The sequence below is a fragment of the Cynocephalus volans genome, chromosome 1 (genome assembly GCF_027409185.1).
Source record: "Cynocephalus volans isolate mCynVol1 chromosome 1, mCynVol1.pri, whole genome shotgun sequence".
NCBI classification, from domain to species: Eukaryota; Metazoa; Chordata; class Mammalia; order Dermoptera; family Cynocephalidae; genus Cynocephalus; species Cynocephalus volans.
Window position 1 is genome coordinate 238003802 of NC_084460.1, and position 12098 is coordinate 238015899.

Consider the following 12098-nt stretch of genomic DNA (forward strand, 5'->3'; position numbering starts at 1 on the left):
CTGTGTAATTTTTGCTAAGTTGGGAATGCGATGTATGTGCCAAAGGCTAATTTGAAGGAGAGCTTATTATCCCAGGTGTTTTTCTAATTCTTGAAGTATGTGGTTGAGATGAGTTGTCCTCTTTGTTTCCTCCTACCCCCCACCAAGTTTCAGTAATTTGCAAATGGACCACCAGAACTCCCTTCCCTTTTGTTTCCTCTCTCCTCTCCTTCTTTCAGAGTCCAGGAATTATTCTGCTTTTAGTCATTTAAATTTGATATCAGTGGAGAAATAAGGAGGGTTTCTGGGGTACTGGTAATGTTCTGTTTCTTGATCTTGAATTGATGGTTACACGGGAATGCTCACTTTGTGATACTTCATTGAATTGTACACAATCTTTGGGACAACTTTCTATCAGTTGTAGTTCAATGAAAAATTTTTAAAAGATGATGTAAAACAAAATTTGGAAGGGTCGTTTTATTCACTATATCTATAGTTCTATTTGATCATTTTAGAATTAATTACAGTAATTGTTAGGTCAGTAGATTACAGTATAGAAGTATTGATTCCCTCAGTACTCAAGACAGACAGATGGGCAGGGTCTGAGCAGCCTCAGTTGCCTCCGTCACATCCAAAAATCATTTTTAATATTTTAATCAAATATTGCTGTAACATCCTGCCTCATTAAGGAATATTTAACCTTCTTAATCTTGCAAAACTGTTGGGTTCCTGTGACCTCTAATTGCCAACGTGAACACTGTGTCACTTTTTTTTTTTTTTTTTTACGGGTGGCTGGTGCAGGGATTGAACCCTGAACCTTGGTGTTATCAGCACTGTGCTCTAACCAACTGAGTTAACTGGCCAGCTTCCTGCCTCATTTTTAACTTGGAGCTATACCAATTGTATAGAAAGCCCTCCTCTGTCGACTTGGGGAGACATTTTTTGGCGACTGGCCAGTATAGGATCTTGGTTTTATAAACTGCACTCTAACCATCTGGGCTAACAGCCAGCCCAGGGGAGAGATCTTTAGTACTTGTTTACATGTAGTTTCATTTGTCAGGCTTTTTGACAGATCTTACTGGTGTGTTTTGGTCAGCTCACTTGAGTTGTTGGTTCTAGCTGTAGCCTTAGTCATTGCTGATGACAATGACATGCGTTTCAGGATCAATTTAGGTGTTATAAATTAAGTAAATTCTTGACAGTTGAATCTGTACAACCTAAATACACAAAGTAACAATAGCAAATTCTCCCTGCCCCCCCGTAATTTGGCCTGTAGCCTAAATATCACCTCTATAGAAAGGTGTTCCCTGACAAACCCAATCTAAAGGAGTCTAGTGGATATTTTCTATGCATTGTGCCGTCAGATATTTTCATATTTCCCCCTCTCATTTACCACCCCCTCTCCCCCAAAAGTTATTTCCATGAGAGCAAGGCCCCTGTATTCCTAGGGCCTAAGTGCCAGGCATCTAGTAGTTCTTCAAAAAAATATTTGAACAATTAAATGGGTCTCCGGTGATTTTTTAATTGGATGCCTTTAAAATAATTTTTGGTGTTCTGCTATTAGATTCTTTGTTTTATGAAGTCTTTGTAGAGTATCTGCTATGTAAGTTACTTTAGTCCCCACACTGCTCAGCCAGAAATACAAAAACCAACTTCATTTGGCAATCTTGTAGTATGTTACATCCATATTGGACATTCTACCTCACTTAATAAACTAGTTCCCAGTGCTTGGTTCTTTTGGATATTAATTTTTTCAAGCTGCAGTCTTCTGATACACTCCTGTGACCTCAGTCCGTAAGTTACTTATACCATTCTTGTTGTTCGTTGGGCTTATTAGTTCTAGGTTGAAACTTCACTCTTCAAAGCCATTTGGTGCTCTGTTCAAATTGTTCTTCACTCTTTGCCCAGTAGATCTTTTGAATTGGTTTCTTTCCTGCACAGAAAGTGTCTGAAAGAGCTTTCTGTGCCTTCTAATCCTTTCTCTTTTCCTGCTTTTCAGTTGTCAAGTCTTTCATTGCATCCTTCAGTTTTTGTGCCCCGTATGTTTTCCCATTCTTCTCTTCTGGCTTTTCTTTCATGTTTTTTCTCTCTTTTCACATTTATGCTTATAGGCTCTTTCAATTATCTTAGAGTACCATTGGCTCTCTAACCTGTTACACAGGCCAGGTTCTCCTTTATCTTCAAATGCTCTTATAGAAACAATACCATTTTAAGTTTCCTTAATTTTATTTAGATATTGAGTGCCCCAGATGGAAGAAGTTCTTAAATTTGTATTTCTCTTTAGATCAAAGTTTGGACCTTATGGTGTAATGCTTCTTGACCCTTTTATAATATGGTAGATGCGGAAAATGATTTTTGGATGGGATACAGACAGGAGAGAAGGCTGCTCAGATCCCACCCATCTGTCTGCCTTGAGGACTAGGGGAATCAGTATCTCTACAGTGTAATCTACTGACCCAAAAATTGGAAGCTCTACCTTAAGGACAGATAGATTTCAGTAGACTGTGAACATTCTGAATGCTTTATTTTGTGTTTGTATATTTTTTTTTTTTAAAGAAAGAGTTGTAACTTTCATTAAATTCTCAAAGAGGTTCTTGAACCAAAAGAGAGTAAGAATTAATGATTTAAATTGTAGAACTAAAACCAAATGTATGGCATAACTTATTATTGTTTGTTTTTGGTTTAAAGTTTTTCCTTTTGATTACAAAGTAACACATATGTTTGTTATATAAAATTCAAACATTATAGGTAGAATTAATGTAAAAAGTAAAAATATGCCATATTCCACTCCCAATTTCCACCAAATTTGGTACACATTTCTCCAACTATTTTTCTTCTCATATGTATATATTAACATTTCTTTTCCCTTCCTTCTCCAAAATTTTATTTGTAAAAAAGATTACAGTGTTCATACTAGTATGCAATTCTTTTCTCAATTTATCATAGATATGGTTATATTTTAGTGCCTGTTGAGCTACCTCATTCTTTTTAACACTCGCAAAGTACTTTATGGATCTACCATAGTTTGGTTATCTTTTCTTCTATTAATGAACACATGAGTTGTTTCTAACTTCTGCATTGCAAATTGTAGTGTAATGAAAATTTTTGTAAATATATTTTTGCAAATTTCGGAGTATTTCTGTATAATGAATTCCTAGACATAGAAATTTCTTTAAATGTTTGTTATGAACATTTAAAATTTTAATAGATATTGTAAAAGTGCCACCAAAAACTGGACCTGTTTATACTTACATATGGATGATAAAAATTTCTGAACATGATTTTCAACAGTGAATTAGTAAAGTGGATTTTATCTAACTTGCAAGATAAGAAGGCCATTTTTATGTTATGAAAATTATCAAACATACATAAAGGTAAATACAGCACAGCACTGAACCTTCATATACCCATCATCCACACTCAATATTTATCAAGATTTTTGCCACATTTGCTTCAACTGCCCTTATATTAAAGCAAATCCCAAAACTTATGTCATTTCACCTTAACATGCTCCAGTATTCATGTTCAAAAAAATCGATATTTTCTTTCTAGTTGTTAATTTTTAGCGTTTTAGTACAGATAATTTCAAACGTATGTAAAAGCAATGAGCACAATGAACCTAACTAGTAAGAGTCTTTTATTAGGAAAAAATTCTTGGCACCATTTTTGACTTAAAGACAAATTTAAACCACATTATTTTAAACTGGTGCCTTAAAATTCAGAAAGAAGTACTTTATTGGCTTTGAGCATAAAATAATGAAATCCCATGTATCCATCTCCCAGTTTCAACAATTAGCAATGCATAGGTGGTCTTGGTGTACTTCCAGCTACTTCCTGTCACTCCACCAGATTATTTTGAAGCAGGTCACATATAGCATTTCATCTGTAAATATTTCTCCCTCTTTCTGTCATCTAAAAGACAAGAACTTCTCTTTTCAGTGATAATCACAATACTGTATTGTTCACCCAATATACCTTAATATCAAATATCCATAAACATTTTCTTATATAACCACAATGCCATTATCACACCTAATAAAATAAACCATAGTGAACTACTACCCAGTTCATAATCAGATTTCTTGACTAACAACTGCCCTTTTGAGTTGGTTTGTTAGAATTTGTTCGCATGTTATGTTAATTATTGGGTTTCTTATGCATCTTTTAACCTAGAGTGGTCCTTTGGCCCCCTTTCCCTCCCTGCCACCGACAGGTTGCAGAAACCGGGTCAGTTGTTCTGTGTAATGTCCCACATTCTTGATTTGTCTATTTGCATTTTTGCGGTGTCATTTAATTTGTTCCTTTATCTCTCATACTTCTTGTAAGTGGAAGTTAGCCTTATAGACTTGGTATCATTCAAGTTTAACATGTTTGATAAGAACACTTCATAAATGGTGCTGTGTGCTTCACATGTATCACAGTATCTGGTTTTTTCACTTCTGGTCATATTAAGATTGATAAGGATGTGATAGTCTGATCTGTAAGTGGAAAATTTCCCCTCAAACTGTCTTCTAATGGCTCCATCACATGGGTCAATTATTTCAGTATGTATCACAAAATGGTCATTTTCCAGTTATTCATTTTTTGTTTTAATAAAATTCATTGCTTTGATTATTAGAGAACTGGGGCACCTTTTCATATGTTTAGTGGTTATGCAGTACTTCTCTTACGAATTATTCATGACTTTGCCTGATTTTTCTATTGAATTGTTTTCTTTTTCTTATCCATTTTTGAGAGTTTGTAATCATGATATATTACTCTTCTGTTTTATATATTGTAAATATTTTTTCCAGTTTGTTGCTGTTTTCTGTTTAGAAGCTTTTGACTTATGTAGTTATTTGTTTTCTTTTATGGCTTTTGGTGTCAAGTCTTAGGCATTCAATACTCAAATAATGTAGGAGAATAGTTAATTTTCTTCCACGTTACTTTTCTCACCTTTGATTTTTATTGTGTATTGTGTAAGGTAGGTATCGAATTTACTTTCTGCATTTAGTAATCTATTTGGTCTTAAAGCAATTTATAAAAAGTCTTCTACCCACCACATTGAATTGAGATGCAACACTTATATATTAAATTTACAAATTTATGTACTCTTTTTCTGGACTCCATTGTGGTCCATAGATGTTATCATATTACCATGGAGTTTTAATTAAAATAGTTTTATATTATGTTTTAAGGTCCAGTTCACTATCATTAATCTTTTTTTTTCAAGTTTTGCTAATATTTTTCACGTATATGCTCTTCCATTTGAACTTTATCCATTGGGATTTAAACTAATAGCATCAAGTTGGAGGAACTGACTTAAAAAAAAATTTTTTTTGGTCTTTCCATTTAGGAGTTTAGTTTTTCTCTATTCACTTCTTTTATGTTTTTCAGCTAAAGTAGTTTCTGCATTCTTCCTGTTTTGTTTATTTCTAGGCATTTTATATGTTTCATGTGGTAATTTTATGTTTGGCCATGAAATAACTTATTTGTGATTATTTGGATTGTGAGTATAGGATAGTTTACTTCATTTTCGCTCAGTTTTATCAATCATACTTTAAAATGAGTATAAACAAGATTAAAAGGAATGTATACATTTGAGAGTATAAACTTAAAATTCAAGCATTTATATCGCTTATTCATTAATGCAGTAAATTAGAAATAGTTAAGAAATTGAAAATGTAAATTCCTTGGAAATGATCAACTTGTACTTAATGGTTTATAAAGAGTGGAAGTAATAAAATAGTATTTGAAAGTAATAAATTGCAGTTAAAAAATATAAATCCTGTAATGAGATTTTCTTTTTGTATTCTAGTTGGAACCTAACTAGTATGGTCTTTTATTAGGAAAAATCTCCCTGAGCGCCATTTTTGATTAAAGACCAATTAAAACTATATTCCTTTAACTTGGTGCCTTAAAAATCATAAAGGAGGATTATACTGACTTTGATATTGGCCTGCATTCTGTTTATGAGTATTGTAAATAGAAGTGATATATTCTTGGCCAGTTAGACATCACTGTTAATTTTTTTTCTTTTTCATGTTACAGGTTTTGCAAAAGGCATCAAATTAAATCAAGTTCAAATATTCCTTGTGTCCCCAAAGACTTACTGATGATGTCTGAATTTGTTCTTCCAAGATTTATTTTTTGTCTTATTCAGTACTTAAGAGAAGGCTATAATGAACCAGGTATGTTTTAATCCACTCCATGTTAGTATTCTTTTAAGTTTCCAATTAACAAAGTTTTGGCATTAATAATGAGGTGAATTTTTTCGGGTATTATTCTTTTGCTTAATATTTGTAAAGAGATGACTGCAAAATACAGAGAGACTGAATAAAAACATACTAAAAATAAATTATATAACCTTATAGATACTTTGCTGTAGGCATGGTTTGGCACTTTCTGCTTCTGGGGTCATAGATGTTTTTGATCAAACTTATTGGGCCTTTTGCGGATGAGAAAGTAATCTTAAAGTGCCTTTATTTGCAATCATATCAGTGACTTTATGATAGAGCAGAGTTAAGATGTTCTGGAAATGTCTGAATTTATCTTAGAGTATTAGGAGATAAATTACTATTTTACCAATTTTTTGGGTAGAGGTCTGTATATATATTTATTCCCCTACGTGTATATTATATAACAACTTATGGTAAGGTCAGATTGCTCTCTTATATATATATATCCTCATTATATTTGAATTCTGTCTTATTGTGGTGTATGGGTATAAGCATCATGTTAGTATTAAAAAGAGAAAAGAAACATTCAAGTTACAGGTATTCTTGCCTTCTAAGATTTAGTCACAATCTTGATTAATATAGTTTAATTAAATATTTGGATTTAAGTATCTATTAAAGTTCTCAGTCTGACATTGTGAATTACAGATATCAATTAGTGGTATGAAACAACTGTATTAACTTTTTATGTTTTCTTTTACTTTTCTAATGATACCTGCATTTTTATCATATGACACCACATTTTGCATTATTTTTAGCAGTTTTAAATTATTTAATACTACAAATAATCTTATATTCAGTTTGAAACTATGGTACACATTTTTATCTTCTGTTCTCATCTTTAAAGTGTGAGGGATTGTTATATAACATCATCATTTCTAACTATCTTGTTATCTTTATTGTGAGCAAACTGTTGTACTTCCTTATTTGTACATTTTAAGCAAAAATGCACAATCCTTTGTTAAGTACTTCTCCTCTCAAAGTGTATATCTTAAAAATACAGAAAAATATTATTTTGATTTAGTCCCAGATTACTATCTCTTTGGAATGAAGGAACCACGTACCAACTGGGTTATTGAAGTTGCCCTCTGCATTATTTCTCATAAACTAGTTAACAGACTCTTTGAGAATTTACATTTTATATTATAACTGTCCTATTTTAGAAATGTGATGGGTAGAAATCATTTATAATGAGAACCTTAAAACTTACCATTACTTTAATGAACTTCATGGAAAAGTATATTATAATTATTTTTTTCTTTGGTGATATTTAGCAGTTATAAAATGTAGGCAATGTAAATACATAGCTTTGGAAATTATGTTATCTATCTGAAAACATAAAGGAATGAATGGAAGCATTTTCCATCTAAAGATGAGCTTCATGAACGTAGATTTGTGAAATTTTCATTTTTACATTACCACTTGTGCTCAGCATTAATTTCTGTGCAAAAAAAAAAATACTGTATTACTTTGTGTAGAGATCATTGTTTAAAATTAAAGAAGGAACTTGCAATCATCTAATTCAAGGTGATGGAAGCTCAGAGATCTTGTGGTTTCACAGTTGCATTGGGTTCTGTTTCTCATTTCACCCTATAGTCCTTAGATCAGTGTTAGAGCTTATGTCAGAGCCTTTGGAAACCAACAGTAACTGTTGATTAAGTATCTACTATGTTGCCACATAAGTCATTGGGTAGAATGTAAAGATGAGTGATATGTAGCATTAGCTTTCCACTGAGAAAATAAGGTTTGAGAAGCTGAATAAAAGTTGAATGAAATCGATGTCCCCTTTCCTGAGTACACAGTCTCTCTTGTAGCTCCCTTATAAGTATTCTTTTAATCAGTGATGGCTAAGCTCCAGATATTTCTATATACTTTTTCCTGTTAGATTTTAGCTTCTTTAAAACACCTCTTTTTCAGGGCTGGCCCGTGGCTCACTTGGGAGAGTATGGTGCTGATAACACCAAGGCCACGGGTTTGGATCCCTATATAGGGATGACTCGTTAGTTCACTTGGGAGAACGTGGTTCTGACAACACCAAATCAAGGGTCTTTCCCAGTTGCTGTTCAAGTTTCTTATCTCTCCCTTCAGATCTGCTAGGCATATTTTGCCTGTGTGTGTGTGTGTGTGTGTGTGTGTGTGTGTGTGTGTGTGTGTGTGTGTGTGTGTGTGTGTATTTAAGTTTTTAGTAAAATCATTCATATTTATGAAAAGTTACCTTTCATTTTAGTTGCTTTGACCTTCACTTAATATGAGTCTATATTTTTGGAATGTAGTAGGGGATGGGTTATTTTCTCTACAGGTTTAAACTTTAAATTTAGAGCTGACGTAATTTTGTCCTGATATTCTTCCACTACTCTCAATATATTTGAATTCTATCTTATTTTATTCTAGGGTGTGATTTTAGTTTTTTGTTAAATACTGTCTTATTTTGAAATGATCTAATGATTACATTTATATATCTGGAAGTTAGGACCCTCAGGCTGAATGCTTCTTACACAGATTAAATGTTTAATACTTTATGAGATCATCTCTTTTTCCCATCTACTTTTTTTAGAGGACTGAATTCCTGAGCAAGTCTACCCTAGGCTGGGTGCTGGGCAGATACCAATTTTCTAAACAGAGTTCTTATATTGACCTTACTGATTATAAAATACTATCATCTAAGCCACTTAATAATTCTTAAAGAATAAAATATTGTTATTCTTAGCAAAATATTTTTTAAAAAGTTACCCTTAATTATTTGATATATGATTTCTTGTTTTTTTAGCAGCTGATGTACCATCAGAAAAAGACCTTAACAAAGTCCTTCAGCTCTTGGAACCTCAAATTTCCTTTTTAGAAGACCTAACTAAAATGGGAGGAGCAATGCGGTCTGTTCTTACTCAGGTTTTGACAAACCAACAAAACTACAAAGATCTGACTTCTGGTAAGTAAAATGTTAGAAGAAATTTATAATTTACTTATATTACTATAATCATAAGAAATAGTATATTTTAGAACTTAAAAGTAAAATGTATTTTTGTTTTATAGAATGCTAAAGCTGGAAGTTATTAAGAAAACTTCCTATTTTATGGATGAGGATACTGAGCCCAGAAAAATTAAATAACCTGTTTAAGACCTCACCAGTTTATGTTGGTGTTGGGACTAGAACCCACGTTTCCTAACTTTTGGTGTGACATATTCATAATTAAACTCTACTTCTTCTTCAAATAATAGCAACCACTACTTCTGTGCTTTCATTTCTGGTGTTCTAAATTTTGCATTATATGGCCTAGGATTTTATAATGATATAGAGTTTAAGTTATAAAACTTGGAATTGCTGAGTATTTGTGTACCTGTTATACAAGATGTTTTTTATTTTTGTTTTGGCAGCTGGCTGGTAAGGGCATCTGAACCCGTGACCGTGGTATTATAAGGCTGCGCTCTAACTTACTGAGCTAACTGGCCAGCCTATACAAAATAGTTTTTATGCCATTAGTTTGCTCACATTTATAGTACAATAAATATATCAATTATTTAAAAATCTTGTTATAAATATTTTAAACAGTATTCTTTCTGCTGGCTTATGAACATCTTGTTTTGAAAATTGAAGTTCATCATGTTTCTTCAGAATAGTGAAATTTTCATCTTTATTGTTTACTGTATGTCATTTATAGTCTTGTCTTATATATTTATTTCTTCAACAAATACTTATTAAGTACCCATAATATGCTTGACTCTGGGCTAGGCTTTAGCGCATGAGGTGGGGAAGGTAATCCTATCCTTCCCCTTTTAAAGATTATGGTTTAGTGAGTGAGATGACATTAATAAAACTCCCAAACTAAAAATTTGTGTACTTTAATTATAAACTGTAGTAAATGCTATGGAAAGGTAGGGCAAGTGGTTATAAAATGGAGACCTGATTTTAATGGTGGAGGAGGTGGAGACATTTTACTGAGGAAGTGATATTTAAAGTAAAGCCTAATGGTTGAGAGGAAGTCATTTAGCTAGAGGGTGAGAGGGCTTGGGTGGTAATGGGGTGGGTTAGATTCCAGGCAGAAGACATCTTTGGTTTATGACTGTTGGACTAGCCCTTATATCATAAATAATATAAAACTGGATAAAAGGTGAGGCAGCTGTTTTCAAATATTGGACAACAGGCAGCACAAGACCATAAACTCTCTTTTGCTCAGAAAGGAAGAGCATGAGTGAGCCTCATGATTGCTCAGGTTCTGTCTGGGGACAACTTCCTGACAGTAGTGCAGCAAGCCGGCATTGAGCAGAACATGGTGGTTCCGCTGAGTTAAGAATGCAGAGATCACAGTTTATGGCAGCTGAAGCAATTGGAAACTGTGGTATCTTTGGGATGCAGCACTGAGATATGGTGGGACTGACTTGTGTTGGACGTCTGAAGTGCTTGGCTGAGGACTGAGTTACACATGTATGGGATAAGACTACTTAAATCTACTAGAGAGTGACTGCTATGGGATTAAAAGCAGAATTGTGATATAAGAGATGAAGCAGTTTTGGGGGACATTGGAGTTGCAGCCCAACTAGACTGGAAAGACCTTGCTAATACCTCAGGCATGTAGCTGAGACACGAGAAGGCTAAACCTTGGAGTAAGGTATACTGTGTGTTAGCTTTAACAAAGCCTATAACCTTGACAGTATCTGCAAGGCAGGTAGAGTTTGGAGATGATTTCTGTTAATTTAGAGGGCCTTCTGAGCACTGTAGGCTTTCCACAGGTCTGCCCCATATGAAGTGTAAAACCAAGCCTTCATGAGTTCTAGGTGATCAGCCTGTAACTGAACTGTCATCTAGATAAAAAATTAGTACTCTTTGTTTTGTTATTTTTATTTTTTTGGTGGCTGTCCAGTATGGGGATCCAAACCCTTGACCTTGGTGTTATCAAGAATATGCTCTAGCCAGCTGAGCTAACCAGCTAGCCAAAATATTAGTACTCTTTAGAGGAACATAACAGAATCAAGAATTTTTTTATAATGTGTCATTAGAATATCCAGTATATGATAAAAATAAACGGACATGCAAGAAAATAAGAATTTGTATACTATGAAGGTACTTCAAAAAGTTCACAGAAAAATAGAATTAAAAGATAATATGAAGTTTTCTGTGAGCTTTTGGAAGTACCCTTGTATAGTCAAGAAAAAAGGCTGGCTCGTTAGCTCAGTTGCTTAGAATATGGTGCTGATAACACCAAGGTTCAGGATTCAATTCCTGTACTGGCCAGCCACCTCTTACCCCCCAAAAACAGTCACTAGAAAGTGGCCTTGAGATGGCCCAGATGTTGGGGTTTAACAGCTAAAGACATTAAGGCAACTATTATAAATATGTTCAAGAAATTAAAGGAAAACATGTTCAAAGAATTAAAGGAAAATATGATGTTAATGAGTGAAGAGACAAAGAGTTTTAGCAAAGAAATGTAAACAAAAAGAACCGAAGTGAAGTTCTAGAACTGAAAGTTATTGTAAAGTACAATAACTAAATTGAAAAACTCACTGGATGGGTTTAGCAGCAGATTGGAGAAGGTAGAAGAAAGAGTTAGTGTATTTGAACATAGATCAATAGATTATCTGATTTGGAGAACAGAGAGAAAAGTGATTGAAGAAAACAGCCTCAGAGGCCTGTTAGAATCAGATGATCTAACGTGCACATAATTGGAGTCTCAAAACATTTGAAGAAATATGACTAGAATTCCTCAAATTGGGTAATAAACATTGATTTATGGATCCAAGATGCTTAATGAATCCCAAACAGGATAAATGCAAAGAAAATCACACCTACACATCTCCTAGATTTCAGTCAGAGGGACCAGCATGTGGGAATATTTGTAGGTAGAATGACCTTATTTTTTAATAAGGGACTAAAAAAGTCTAATGTGGTTGAAGTGAAATGAATGTAGGGGG

The 12098-nt window shown here is 33.6% G+C and overlaps 1 protein-coding gene across 3 annotated transcripts in view; it reads left to right on the top strand.

Moving 5' to 3' along the window:
• Nucleotides 1-12098, top strand: part of UBR3 (ubiquitin protein ligase E3 component n-recognin 3) — a 233502-nt gene that overhangs the window by 21753 nt on the left and 199651 nt on the right. For 2 of the 3 annotated variants that reach the window (XM_063088738.1, XM_063088752.1), the window contains exons 2-3: nucleotides 6010-6149; nucleotides 8962-9120. In XM_063088738.1, coding sequence (XP_062944808.1) covers nucleotides 6010-6149; nucleotides 8962-9120 — 299 coding nt within the window. The remainder of the gene's footprint in view (nucleotides 1-6009; nucleotides 6150-8961; nucleotides 9121-12098) is intronic. The other variant, XM_063088745.1, reaches the window with a different exon arrangement.